The sequence below is a fragment of the Ranitomeya imitator genome, chromosome 3 (genome assembly GCF_032444005.1).
Source record: "Ranitomeya imitator isolate aRanImi1 chromosome 3, aRanImi1.pri, whole genome shotgun sequence".
Classification (NCBI taxonomy): Eukaryota; Metazoa; Chordata; class Amphibia; order Anura; family Dendrobatidae; genus Ranitomeya; species Ranitomeya imitator.
The window spans coordinates 151,432,988-151,448,334 of NC_091284.1; the positions used below are offsets into that span (position 1 = coordinate 151,432,988).

General features: G+C 48.8%; 1 protein-coding gene across 2 annotated transcripts in view; it reads left to right on the top strand.

Annotated features, from left to right (window-relative positions):
- The first annotated feature begins 1,714 nt into the window (after positions 1-1,714).
- The window catches only part of CD99 (CD99 molecule (Xg blood group)), an 82,983-nt gene continuing 69,350 nt past the window's right edge, over positions 1,715-15,347 (top strand). For both annotated transcript variants that reach the window (XM_069761562.1, XM_069761564.1), the window contains exon 1: positions 1,715-1,928. In XM_069761562.1, coding sequence (XP_069617663.1) covers positions 1,877-1,928 — 52 coding nt within the window. In that variant the 5' untranslated portion in view covers positions 1,715-1,876. The remainder of the gene's footprint in view (positions 1,929-15,347) is intronic.

Consider the following 15,347-nt stretch of genomic DNA (forward strand, 5'->3'; position numbering starts at 1 on the left):
GCTGTGAGGGGCCTCTAGTCATGTACCGCCATATAGTGCAGTCACACAGCTGTGAGGGGCCTCTAGTCATGTACCGCCATATAGTGCAGTCACACAGCTGTGAGGGGCCTCTAGTCATGTACCGCCATATAGTGCACAGTCACACAGCTGTGAGGGGCCTCTAGTCATGTACCGCCATATAGTGCAGTCACACAGCTGTGAGGGGCCTCTAGTCATGTACCGCCATATAGTGCAGTCACACAGCTGTGAGGGGCCTCTAGTCATGTACCGCCATATAGTGCAGTCACACAGCTGTGAGGGGCCTCTAGTCATGTACCGCCATATAGTGCAGTCACACAGCTGAGAGCGGCCTCTAGTCATGTACCGCCATATAGTGCACAGTCACACAGCTGTGAGGGGCCTCTAGTCATGTACCGCCATATAGTGCACAGTCACACAGCTGTGAGGGGCCTCTAGTCATGTACCGCCATATAGTGCAGTCACACAACTGTGAGGGGCCTCTAGTCATGTACCGCCATATAGTGCAGTCACACAACTGTGAGGGGCCTCTAGTCATGTACCGCCATATAGTGCAGTCACACAACTGTGAGGGGCCTCTAGTCATGTACCGCCATATAGTGCACAGTCACACAGCTGAGAGCGGCCTCTAGTCATGTACCGCCATATAGTGCACAGTCACACAGCTGTGAGGGGCCTCTAGTCATGTACCGCCATATAGTGCAGTCACACAGCTGTGAGGGGCCTCTAGTCATGTACCGCCATATAGTGCAGTCACACAGCTGTGAGGGGCCTCTAGTCATGTACCGCCATATAGTGCAGTCACACAACTGTGAGGGGCCTCTAGTCATGTACCGCCATATAGTGCACAGTCACACAGCTGTGAGGGGCCTCTAGTCATGTACCGCCATATAGTGCAGTCACACAGCTGTGAGGGGCCTCTAGTCATGTACCGCCATATAGTGCAGTCACACAGCTGTGAGGGGCCTCTAGTCATGTACCGCCATATAGTGCAGTCACACAACTGTGAGGGGCCTCTAGTCATGTACCGCCATATAGTGCACAGTCACACAGCTGTGAGGGGCCTCTAGTCATGTACCGCCATATAGTGCAGTCACACAGCTGTGAGCGGCCTCTAGTCATGTACCGCCATATAGTGCAGTCACACAGCTGTGAGGGGCCTCTAGTCATGTACCGCCATATAGTGCACAGTCACACAGCTGTGAGGGGCCTCTAGTCATGTACCGCCATATAGTGCAGTCACACAGCTGTGAGGGGCCTCTAGTCATGTACCGCCATATAGTGCACAGTCACACAGCTGTGAGGGGCCTCTAGTCATGTACCGCCATATAGTGCAGTCACACAGCTGTGAGGGGCCTCTAGTCATGTACCGCCATATAGTGCAGTCACACAACTGTGAGGGGCCTCTAGTCATGTACCGCCATATAGTGCACAGTCACACAGCTGTGAGGGGCCTCTAGTCATGTACCGCCATATAGTGCACAGTCACACAGCTGTGAGGGGCCTCTAGTCATGTACCGCCATATAGTGCACAGTCACCACTTTAGTTTGTAGTCTCACAGCTGTGAGGGCAGGATGCAATGACTGTACCTGACAGGACATAGCAGTGGCGGCGCACAGCCCATGGCCGCGGATTAGGCGCCACACCCCGCCGCAGGCAGTGGGCGGAGCTCTGGTGTAGGAGGGGCGGAGCTCTGGTGTAGGAGGGGCGGGCTGCCAACTTCACAGAGTCGGAGCTGTTTGGGTGGAAACTTTCCTGCGGCTCCTGCCTGGTGCCTCAGTGTTAGCGCTGTGGGACACGTGACCTCCGGGGTCCTACCTGAGAGCTGTGTACGGGGCGACCACCTTTGCCAGCACCATGAGGCTGCCCGTGTGCTGCTGCCTGCTGCTCCTTGTGGTTGGGACCAGAGGTAAGCCTGGCAGTCCGGGGGTGGGCACTGCGCGGAGACAGCTGAGCCGCTATGTATAGCCGTGCCCCTCACCCCAGTGCCAGCTCTTTGTCTCCGTGTGTCAGGGTGGGCTGCTGCCTCTGGGGTCACTAGAGATCACGGGCTGCCACCATCTTCACTAGGTGCCACAAGGGAGGTGGACGAGAGAAGTGCGGCTGCCAGTGCACGGAGACGGGACGGCGCTATGGCTGCCAGCAGTGTTATGGTATTGGCGAACTTACATCAATGCCAGTCCTGAGTCTGTGCCCCCCCACTTCTATAGGAAGCCGTGCCCCCCCACTTCTATAGGAAGCCGTGCCCCCCCACTTCTGTAGGGAGCCGTGCCCCCCCCACTTCTATAGGAAGCCGTGCCCCCCCACTTCTATAGGAAGCCGTGCCCCCCCACTTCTATAGGCAGCCGTGCCCCCCCACTTCTATAGGAAGCCGTGCCCCCCCCCAATTTCTATAGGAAGCCGTGCCCCCGGGCCCCAATTTCTATAGGAAGTTGTGCCCCCGGGCCCCAATTTCTATAGGAAGCCGTGCCCCCGGGCCCCAATTTCTATAGGAAGCCGTGCCCCCAGCCCCCAATTTCTATAGGAAGCCGTGCCCCAAGCCCCCAATTTCTATAGGAAGCCGTGCCCCCAGCCCCCAATTTCTATAGGAAGCCGTGCCCCCAGCCCCCAATTTCTATAGGAAGCCGTGCCCCCAGCCCCCAATTTCTATAGGAAGCCGTGCCCCCCACCAACACACGTGCAGCCCTACCCTTATGGACACCAGACACTTATTCAGGGATTCAACATAGAAGTTATAACATTAAAGGGAACCTGTCACCCCCAATATCGAAGGTGAGCTAAGCCCACCAGCATCAGGGGCTTATCTACAGCATTCTGGAATGCTGCAGCTAAGGCTTCTTTCACACTAGCGTTAACTGCAATCCGCCGCAATGCGTCGTTTTGCAGAAAAAACGCATCCTGCAAAAGTGCTTGCAGGATGCGTTTTTTCCCCATAGACTTGTATTGACGACGCATTGCGACGGATTGCCACACGTCACATCCGTCGTGCGACGGATGCGTCGTGCTTCTGCGGACCGTCGGGAGCAAAAAACGCTACATGTAACGTTTTTTGCTCCTGATGGACCGCTTTTTCCGACTGCGCATGCGCGGCCGGAACTCCGCCCCCACCTCCCTGCACCTTACAATGGGGCAGCGGATGCGCCGGAGAAATGCATCCGCTGCCTCCATTGTGCAATGCGTTAAACGCTAGCGTCGGAATCTCTCCCCGACGCATTGCGACGGGGAGATTCCGACGCTAGTGTGAAAGTAGCCTAAGGCTACTTTCACACTGGCGTCGGGCCGAGGTTACAGACGCTAGCGTTGTTTGCGCCGCACAATGGGTGCAGCGGATGCAGATTTTCATCGCATCCGCTGCCCCATTGTGAGGTGCGGGGAGGTGGGGGAGGAGTTCCAGCCGCGCATGCGCGGTCGGAAAAAGCAGTCCGTCGGCAGCAAAAAACGTTACATGTAGGGTTTTTTGCTCCCGGCGGTCCGCCACAACACGGCGACGTGTGGCAATGCGTCGCTAATGTTAATCTATGGGGCAAAAACGCATCCTGCAAACAACTTTGCAGGATGCATTTTTCCCCATAAACGACGCATTGCGACGTATTGCAAAAAACGCTAGTGTGAAAGTAGCCTAAGCCGTCGATGTTACCTGAAACATGAGAAAAAGAGGTTAGATTACACTCACCCAGGGGTGGTCCCGCTGCAGTTCGGTCCGATAGGCGTCGCGGTCCGGGGCCTCCCATCTAATTACGATGACGGCCTCTTCTGGTCTTCACGCTCCGGCGCAGGTGTACTTAGTCTGCCCTTTTGAGGGCAGAGCGAAGTAATGTAGTGCGCAGGCACCGGGAAAGGTCAGAGAGGCCGGCACCTGCACACTGCAGTACTTTGCTCTCAACAGGGCAGACAAAGTACGCCTGCACCGGAGCCGCAGCGTGAAGACAAGAAGAGGACGTCATCGTAAGGTGGGAGGACCCGGACTGCGACGCCCATCGGACCTGGATCGCAGCGGGGACCGCCCCTGGGTGAGTATAATCTAACCTCTTTTTCTCATCTTTCAGGTTACATCGGGGGCTTATCTACAGCATTCCAGAATGCTGTAGATAAGCCCCTGATGCCGGTGGGCTTAGCTCACCTTCGATTTTGGGGGTGACGGGTTCCCTTTAAGAAGGAATTGTGAGGGAGTGATGGCGGTCACAGGGTGGAGACATAAGTGATTCACAAATGATGGAAACATTTCAAATGTCAGTTTATTTGGTGTAGCGTAAGAGCGCCACCCACAGCCATACCCTTACATATCTTGGCTGCTACCAATGAGGTTAGTAATGGTTGTCTGATCATTTTCTCCCTTGCGGAATCAAGATCCGCTGCTGGCAGCTCCTTCTGCAAATCTGGACCAATGCATCCCAGATGTGTAGTGGGAGACCAGTCCGGAAACACTGCAGGACATGATGGCACGTCACGGGACCACGAACCTGCGGCCTGGCATTGTCTGGCTGAAAAATGGCTCCTGGGACACTAGGAGAAATGTGCGTACGACTATTTCCACTACCAAATCAAGGTAACTTCGAGCTGTTAGTGCACCTGTAACGAAGGCTGGAGGGTCCGGCCACCGTACATTATGCCATCCCACGCCGTAATCCTGGGAGTAGGACTGGTGTAACGTTCCCATGTGAAGCCCTCTCTGTAGAGTTGTCGCTGAAGAGTAAAGACCAACAGTGCCGCCTTGCCCTGCGCCATGATGGTCTTTGAATGTTATGGTTAGAGGTCTTCACAAGGAACGTCACACTGGTGTTACCCCCGGTGTTATCGTGTTGGGGTATGGGAGCCAGACCACCTTGGTTCCTCACTCCAGGTACACTAGCAGCTCAGCATTGCATGGATTTGGTGGTGGAGCCAGTGGTACGGCCATTTCTACAGTGTCCCTGGAGCCTCCAGGCCGCATGTTCCTCGTGGTACTGTGAGCAGCTATCATGGTGAAGATGACAATCCTAACCCTGTGTATAGCAGGACCTTTTATCTTTCTTCCCCGTGGATGTGGGTATACTGCAGACTCCTAGTGATAGTTGGTATTTTTTTCGTCAAGGGTTGAACAGATTTTGTGTTTCTATGTATTCTATATACTACAGGTTGTGCGATTTTACAGTATTGCATAATTTTGAGTTAAAGAAAAAACCAAAAACCTTCCAAATCCTTTTCCGTACCAGCTAGAGTGACTCCTATGGAAGTTGTGTATTCGCTGTGTTTTGTAGCCCTGTGTACCCGACACGCCGGCTTGTAGGCACGGCTCCCAGTACAACACTCAGTGAGTCCCAGTGGTTTTGGCCCGCATGTGGTTGTCAAACCCTGGAGAACCACTAGTCAGAGACCCGGCTTATTCACTTATTTTACATCCAACAGGACGGTGATGGTCGCAATGTGTATTTCTAGTCTGTTCATCCTAGGGGTAGAAATGACCACATTGTTTCATCCTCGGGGCGGAAATGACCACATTGTTTCATCCTCGGGGCGGAAATGACCACATTGTTTCATCCTCGGGGCGGAAATGACCACATTGTTTCATCCTCGGGGCGGAAATGACCACATTGTTTCATCCTCGGGGCGGAAATGACCACATTGTTTCAACTGACTGATTTGTGAATCTGTAATTTTTTTTCATTTGGTAATAATTGCTATCCCGGGTCCTTACTTGTTTCTGTGACTAGTTTTTACCCGTCTATCAGATGTATTTTCCGATATCCTTTTATTTTCGTCTTTGCCCTGGAATCTCTTTACAGATAACATTGACCAATAAATCGCTTACAGATGTAACGATCTGTGTACTTGGTGTTCTTAGCTCTGCTGCATGGTTATGTAATCCTCTGAATGAGACCTATGGGAAGGCTGGAAGAACATCTTCCTTTACGTTTCTTTAATTTTGCCCTTCCCCCTCCCCCAGTCTCTGTTTTTTTGTTACTGACAATGCTAACATGCCTGGCGTGGTTCCCATGCCTCTGTGAAATGGCACACCTCGGATGCAGAATGTGATCTGCAGGGGGTGATCAAAACATCAAGTAGAAGTTTACAAAGCCCCATCATCTCGGAAGACGGGTATGTGAATTTCCTAGGGCCATTTTTTTTTACTTCAACTAACAGCATGTTGAAGGGGTAGCTGGATTTGACTATAAACCACCCCAAGACCTCATTGGGCTCCTTTCCGATGACCCTTCCATGATTGTAGTTATGTTGGCTTTAAATCTCGTGCTGTTTGTATTGGGCCTCTTTCACACTTCTGTCTTTTTGCCCCTGTCAAAATCCATCGTTTTGTGAAAAAAAAACATATCCAGCAAATGTTTCTGCTGGATCCGTTTTTTTTCTCATAGACTTGTATAAGTGACGGATTGTGACGGGTGGCCATCCGTTTCATCCGTCGTGCGCAGGATCCATTGTAAAATTGCTGGCTGTCGGGCGGAGACAACGCACAGAGGAACGTTTTTTCTGTACGTTGGAAAATCGCCCAGCGACGGATCCTGCGCTGTCCGTTGTTGGCTATAATTGAAGCCTGTGGATCCAGGATCCGTCGCTGACCGTCAAAAACAGGAATCCAGCGACGGATCCTGTATTTAGAAACTGAGCATGCCTTGACGGATTCTCCCTCCCTCTTCTCCCCCCCCCCCCCCCCAGAATTTTGTTCCTTGAAATTCAGGCATCACCTCATGCGACGGATCCGTAAAAAAATGGATCCAGTGCATCAGTTTTTTACAATCAGCACAGGATCCGTCTTTTCAACATTTTGACGGATTGTGACTGATTTGTTAAAAAAAACGGAAGTGTGAAAGAGGCCTTATGATGCGTTCACCAGACGTACTGGTCAGTATGTGTAATCCAAAATCAGGAGTGAAACAATCAAAGGAAATGTATAATAGCAGCACGTCACCATGACGTTCACCTTCTCCTAGTTTTGGTTTACAAATACTAAACGCGTGAACGTGGCCTTGTAGTAACCACAAACTAGTCATCTGCATGGAGTTGTTCCCGCTGCAATCATGCCCATTGTGGTATGAATGATGTAAAGAGGGTCGGATGGCTGCAGACAGATCTAGCACATGATGGACAGGAATGGTCCCAGATTTCAGCAGTGATTCTTCTGACCTCAGATCCTTTTTGGCACAGTAATTATATTCTTCAATGAGTGTAATTACAGCAGTGACTCTGTGACAAACGGCTCCTCCCCGATGATGTGCTTGGGGTAATTGTAATACAGCACAAGCACAATTGAAAGTTAGGGTTGTTCCAAACAAAGGTATGCCTTATCCATTGTATAGGGGGGCTAACTTGCTGATATATGAGGGTCCAACTGCTGAGACAGTGATTGAGAATGGGGCTCAGCAGCCCTGTTGTGAATGGGATGAAAATGCCCATGTCTTCACTTCATTGTTAATAAGACTGCTGGAATAGCTGAGTAGAGAGCTCGGCTTTCTCCAGCAGGCCTATAGAGAATGAATGGAGCGGAGGTTGAGCATGCATATCTCCTCTCAATCCAAGACTAGGCTGCAGAGCCCCAATCTTGGAATTGCCATGGTTTACTCCAGTATGCACGACTCTGCTCCATTCTGGACTGGGCTGCAGAGCCCCAATCTTGGAATTGCCATGGTTTACTCCAGTATGCACGACTCTGCTCCATTCTGGACTGGGCTGCAGAGCCCCAATCTTGGAATTGCCATGGTTTACTCCAGTATGCACGACTCTGCTCCATTCTGGACTGGGCTGCAGAGCCCCAATCTTGGAATTGCCATGGTTTACTCCAGTATGCACGACTCTGCTCCATTCTGGACTGGGCTGCAGAGCCCCAATCTTGGAATTGCCATGGTTTACTCCAGTATGCACGACTCTGCTCCATTCTGGACTGGGCTGCATAGCCCCAATCTTGGAATTGCCTTGGTTTAGTCCAGCATGTACACCTCTGCTCCATTCAGGACTGGGCTGCAGAGCCCTGTTGTCAGTCTTGAGGAGCATATACATGACTCAAACCCCCGGCGATTCTGAGAACAATTCTGGGGAACCTCAGTATTAGGACTCTACAACCCAGTCTTGATTGGATGGAGGTGCAATCTCTCGACCTCCACTTTGTTTTCTCTACGGCACTACCAGAAAAGCTCAGTTCCTTGCTTCCATATTTTTGGCAGTCACATTGTTAATAAATAAAGCAGAGACCACCTCCGCCTCATTCAAGAGGAGGCTACAGAGCTTTGATCACTGGGGGTCCCAGCAGTTTAATGCCTAGTGATCACCAAGTTATCCCTTATTCTCTTATAAAATAAGTACGGTATTTAGTTTTGTGCGTTGTTTTTCAGCCAGCATAGCCAAAACCCACCACTAATAAAGAACCCAAGAATGTGGTGTATAGTCTACAATCCAGCTGACCAGTTCCTTTTAAGAGTATGGGGTTGTGCAATTTTTAATATATTTATAGACCGTAAATGAAGAACTTTTGTTTCACAACATTTGCAGCTGTTTAGGTTGGATAATCCCGTTCGACTTATGCCTACTCTGCATGACTGCTTCCAATGTGCAACTATTAAGATGCTTCTGTAGTAGTATAAGGACAGTGCTGAGCAAAATGGGGAACATCATCTGCAAGAAGAAGTTATTGCTGCCAAAAGTAGAAAAAAAAAAGCTTGTTTGAAGACCAAATAATCCACTTGCTTAGTAAATAGCACAGTAGACCTTTTGCCAAGGTTGTGTAGTCTGTACTGACCACAGGCATCAGAGGAGTTGTTTGCGCAGTAGTTAGTATTACTGATTAGCCCATTCTTCTAAACCCAATGGAGCAGGGACAGATAACCACCTACCAGTGGACTTCTTATCTACAAAATAATGTACAAATCCACTGGTTGAGTATTCTGGCAGTTATGTCAGACTCTATAATCCTGTAATAATCAACATTTATCAACCAATACCTAAAGGTACCGTCACACTAAAGGTACCTTCACACTGAACGATATCGCTAGCGATCCGTGACGTTGCAGCGTCCTGGCTAGCGATATCATTGAGTTTGACACGCAGCAGCGATCAGGATCCTGCTGTGATGTCGTTGGTCGCTGCAGAAAGTCCAGAACTTTATTTCGTCGCTGGACTTCCTGCCGACATCGCTGAATTGGCGTGTGTGACGCCGATTCAGCGATGTCTTCACTGGTAACCAGGGTAAACATCGGGTTACTAAGCGCAGGGCCGTGCTTAGTAACCCGATGTTTACCCTGGTTACCAGCGTAAAAGTTAAAAAAACAAACACTACATACTTACATTCCGCTGTCTGTTCCCGGCGCTGTGCTTCTCTGCACTGTGAGCGCCGGCCAGCAGGAAAGCACAGCGGTGACGTCACCGCTCTGCTTTCCGGCCGCTGTGCTCACAGTCAGTGTAGGAAAGCACAGCGCCGGGGACAGACAGCGGAAGGTAAGTATGTAGTGTTTGTTTTTTTTACTTTTGCGATGGTAACCACGGTAAACATCGGGTTACTAAGCGCGGCCCTGCGCTTAGTAACCCGATGTTTACCCTGGTTACCGGCATCGTTGGTCGCTGGAGAGCTGTCTGTGTGACAGCTCTCCAGCGACCAAACAGCGACGCTGCAGCGATCGACATCATTGTCGGTATCGCTGCAGCATCGCTGAGTGTGAAGGTACCTTAAGCGACGCTGCAGCGATATAGACAACGAGCCGATTGCTGCAGCGTCGCTGTAGAGACGTCAAACACGGCAACACCAGGACGATGCAGGAGTGATCCAGTGACGTAACGGCGACTCACTTATCGTTCTCGCTAGTTGTTAGCTCCATGTAAAAACATTGCAGGCATCGTTGCTTTTGCTGTCAAACATGACGAATCACGCCGACCTGATGACCAAATAAAGTTCTGGCCTTCTAGCTCCGACCAGCGATGTCACAGCGGGATCCTGATCGCTGCTGCATGTCAAACACAACGAGATCGCTATCCAGGACGCTGCAACGTCACGGATCGTTGTCATTTTCGTTGTAAAGTTGCTCAGTGTGAAGGTACCTTAAGGGTACCGTCACACAGTGGCATTTTGATCGCTACGACGGCACGATCCGTGACGCTCCAGCATCGTAACAATATCGCTCCAGCGTCGTAGACTGCTGTCACACTTTGCAATGTACGACGCTGGAGCGATAATTTCATGACGTATGTGCGATGTAGAAGCCGTTGGTTACTATGCGCACATCGTATACAATATCGTGCACACCTTTATCACACCATGCGATCATGCCGCCACAGCGGGACACTAGACGACGAAAGAAAGTTTCAAACGATCTGCTGCGACGTACGATTCTCAGCGGGGTCCCTGATCGCAGGAGCGTGTCAGACACAGCGAGATCGCTGGAACGTCATGGATATATCGCTGGAACGTCACAAATCGTGCCGCTGTAGCGATCAAAATGCCACTGTGTGACGGTACCCTAAGGCTGGCCATACACAGGAGATAGCTGTCAGCCAACAATACTTCGGCCAGTCGTTCAGCCGACTCTCATACACAGGAGCGCTTGTTTGTTTTGAAAGCTCCTGTGTTCTTTGAGAAAGCCGCCACCTGACGCCTCAGCCAATGTCTTATCTCAGAGAGAACCATGCGATTAGCAGTCTGAAATCCACCTCTGTCCTGACTCAGTCAAATGACTTCTCCATACACATTAGACCTTCAGTAGAACCCATTGATATCGGTGAATGCAGCCGACTTAAGGCTAATGTGCATAGGGGCCTTAACAACTATGAGCAGCAGGAATGGCCGACTAGTATATGTAAACCACCACCGATCGGCTTTTATTAAGTCAGTCAGCGGTTATTTAATAGCCTGTTTGGACATCGCACTTAAGATTGACACAGAACAATAGTTCGTTCTATACACACAGGATGATGAGCTGCCAAGATCAATGATTTTCAAGCCTGCCGAAAGATCATCTTTGAATAAGCTTTGCTTGTTCTCCAGGTAATCGGCAGCCTCCTTACACGGCCAAGCTATCAAGTAAAGAGCGTTCATAGGAGTAGTTGTTCCTCCTTGTAATCATGGTGTTGTGAAAACTGTCCTTTTTAGTTGGGATATCTGCTTTTTTGGGCTACAATTCTGCATTCATGATAAGAAAGCTCCAGCATTGGTTGACCATGGTTGGCAGGACCACCGATTTCATTAGGTCTAGCTGACCAGCTAAAGTATATGGTGGGCCCCAAGCCGAACATTCGATTGCTGTGCCCCGTGACTCCTATATTAGAAGTTTGTGGTGCAGTCCAGGCACAATGTATTCTGGAGTCACTGAATTACTCCTTTTCAGAATTGGTTAAAGCAGAAACGCATGAGCCGTGCACAAGGTGAACAAGCCAGTAGGACCACTGTTCACACCACCAAGAAATGGAAACACAAAAAAGGCACAGAAAAAATAAAAAATACTGTTGCAAAAAATATCAGTAAACAGCAAGTGCTAGTAAAAAGATGGAAAACACAGGGTATTTGGTTAATATCCTTTTTTTTTTTTTGCAAAAAATGTATATTAAGCCCCCCTGCCAAATAAAATATATATATATATATATATATATATATATATATATATATATATATATATATATATAATCTCTATCTGTGTGAAGGTGTTTTTCTTTTGTTGCAAGGCGGATTGGGGGCAGATATACAGCATATTAGTATGCTGTGTATGAGGGCTGAAAGGTGGTGGCCGGATCTCATATGGAGCAAACCTGGTGACATGTTACCGTCCAGCCTGGGGGCTTAAAGGGAACAGTCAGAGGCCCGGATGTGACCCGCTGGCCACACTTTACCCAGGTCTGATCTGGAATGAAAGAAACTTTGCCAGCTGATGGAGCCCATGGATCGGGCAGCATGTATGATTTCAGCGATATGTTTGCCTCTGATACTATGGGGTGGATTATTTTGCAGTGCCTGTGCCCCATATTCCACTGTGCACAGCAGGCCATCAATATGCTCAGACACCCTGATTTGTTGACTTTGCTTGATTTGTAGACTTTCTACTTAGTCTTTTCTTTACTGCAGTTTATTCTTTTGTTTTCTTATCACTAAGATAAGGTTATCTCATGGGTCACTGGCAGTTCCTCTCAGATTGACTACTTCACAGCAATAGACTAGTTATTATTAAAGGATATCCTATTATAGTAGGTAAATGTCTGTTGTCCAAACATCGTGGGCATGCTGTTATGTTAAAAAATAATTTTTGCAGGTAAACTGCAGCTTGATGTGTAAAAATGTCAGCCAATAACAAGCATATTAAAGCTGCACTTATTTCCCGTACAACCGCACTGCTCTGCTTTCTGGCAGCACTTTGGAGCAGTAGACTTGTACTATGGACATAATGGCTGAAGCTGTGCAGCTTGTTGGCAGGATTTGTGAAGGGGGTCTATGGCGGCATATCTTTTGTTGGTGAAAGGCACCATGGGCCGGATTAATCAAAGTTTTACACCAGTATCCAGACACAAAAAGCTTATAATAGTTGCAGAATATTGATGCAACTGACAGCTGCCCTACACAGAATATGATTCTTGGCATTTGCACCCGCCTCTGGCACAGTGGGCGCAGCTGGGGTCTGACTACTACTGATCGTCATAATCAGCAACGCTCACCACACCACAAATGTTACTCAAGCAGGGGCTGGAGTAGTGTTTGTGGCGAGGTGCACGCCACTTGTCCTCCGCTCGTGATTCACATAGAAGCCTGTGTCTACAGTTACATGGAAAAGTAGTCGGCCAGGTGACGAGGCTCTAATGTGCCGTGTTCACTCCAGCACATCTTCTTATCAAGACTGATGTGAATCACACCCATCTTTATGTATCACACCCTATCAGCCTGGTCTCCTGGCGGACTACTTCCTTGTATTTACACCTGTAGATGATTATGAAGGCTGATTTTTATATTTTAAAAGAGAAAATCAATAATAAAAAATACCAGTTATTGGACATGTTATCCCCTTTTTCAAGTGGGGCAGAAATGTTTGATTTCTAAAAAAAAAAAGTTAAAAACTTAAGCAAGTCTGGTTTCATTATACACATGATCTGAACGCAAGACCTTGTTCTCCAGTACTGTCCATAGATGACTGTCCTTGGTTTGGTTAATGTCTAAAAGGGTTCTTCTCACACCTCTTAAAATGATACCATATTGCTAGGTCATGCCATCACTTACTGACTGTGGAGGCCAGACCTTGTTGCCCCTGATGATCCTAAAAGGCCATTTGGCAGCACTGGCGATGGGGAGGATCCCTGCACAGCTGCTTGACCTGTAGTGAGAAGATCAGCATTAGGCTACGTTCACATTAGCGTTTTGCGGGGCTGCGTCGGGCTCAGCCCCGGCGACGCATGCGTCATGCGCCCCTATATTTAACATGGGGGCGCATGGACATGCGTTGTCTTGCGTTTTGTGACACATGCATCTTTTTTGGCGCAAGCGTCAGGGCGCAGAGGACGCAGCAAGTTGCATTTTTTTTTTGCTTCCAAAATCATGCCAAAAAAGGACGCATGCGTCACAAAATGATGCGTTTTGCATGCGTTCTTGTTTGCGTTGTGCGTTGCGTCGCCGACGCAGCACCGCACAACACATGTGAATGTAGCCTTACACCACTGAGGACAGTGAATAGGCCACCTCCCTGGGAGGCTTGGATGACGGCCACAGACACTTAAGTGGTGCAAGATGTTTTTTTAACACAAGATTACAGCAGTGGAAAATGTCCCAAAGTGTGAATTTTACTTTTTAGACTTGTTTACATGTCCATTATTTTTCCAGTTCGCAAAAAGTTTTTCATTAGTTTGCTGGATTTTTTTTTTATTTTCACCTGCCTTTGACCCGTGTATGTCTACCATCTCAGTGTCCTCCTTTGGTGCTTGTGCTTTCACCATCTGGGTGTCCTCCTCCTTTGGTGCATGTGCTTTCACCATCTGGGTGTCCTCCTCTTTTGGTGCTTGTGCTTTCACCATCTGGGTGTCCTCCTCTTTTGGTGCTTGTGCTTTCACCATCTGGGTGTCCTCCTCTTTTGGTGCTTGTGCTTTCACCATCTGAGTGTCCTCCTCCTTTGTTGCTTGTGCTTTCACCATCTGGGTGTCCTCCTCTTTTGGTGCTTGTGCTTTCACCATCTGGGTGTCCTCCTCTTTTGGTGCTTGTGCTTTCACCATCTGAGTATCCTCCCTCCTTTGGTGCTTGTGCTTTCACCATCTGAGTGTCCTCCCTCCTTTGGTGCTTGTACAATCGGTGTGATGTGCAGACTTTTTCTTCAGACAGCACACAGTCCATATTATACGGTGTCTGAATGGAGCCTAAAATGTAGGAAATGTTTTGCATTCCTGTTTTCTGTGGCATTTCAGGGGTTGTTGGTACATCACAGTATGGACTGCAGAACCCTGGTGTCAGACCTATCCCTGTGCAGAGATGTAATGTACTAACAGAACACTGCTCAGAGCTGGTGGCTGCTGCTCGCCCTCCCTCAGGCTTCCTGCACTTATTCCTGGCAAAGTATTTGCCCTGTAGCAAATTTATCTTGCCACCTGCTGCCACAAAAATGTCTACCCGTAATTATAAATCGTAGCATTGCCTAGAAACCGGCGTAGCGCAATTGCCGAAGGTGTTAGCCTCGTGCCAGTACTAGTGTACTAGTAACAACTTTTTTGGCGCTTGTGCTTGATGTGTATGTTTTGTTTGTTTGTTTTTTCTAATTTATGCAGAATGTTATTTTTTTTTCCCTTTTGTATGCTAGTGCTATTGCTGTGTATTGGCAATGTTGAGTTTGGTGTTGGGGTGTGTGTGTGTGATGGTGGCCCGATTCGAACGCATCGGGTATTCCAGAATATGCATGTCCACGTAGTATATTGCCCAGCCACGTAGTATATTGCCCATCGCTGATTGGTCGCGGCAGCCATGACAGGCAGCTGCTGAGACCAATCAGCGACGCGGGATTTCTGTTATGGAAGTTGCCGACAGAAGGACAGAAAGACGGAAGTAGCCCTTAGGCAAATAAATATATTCATTCATATTCGCACTTCTATATACGTAATTGTCTAAAGGTACCTTCACACATAACGATTTTGTTAACGAAATCGTTATGCGTGACAGCGACCAACGATCAAGCCCCTGCTGGGAGACCGTTGGTCGCTGGGAATGATCAGGACCTTTTTTTTATTTTTTTGTCGCTGATCACCTGCTGTAATCCAGCGATGTGTTCACTGGTAACCAGGGTAAATATCGGGTTACTAAGCGCAGGGCCGCGCTTAGTAACCCGATGTTTACCCTGGTTACCATTGTAAAAGTTAAAAAAAACAAACACTACATACTCACATTCCGGTGTCTGTCACATCC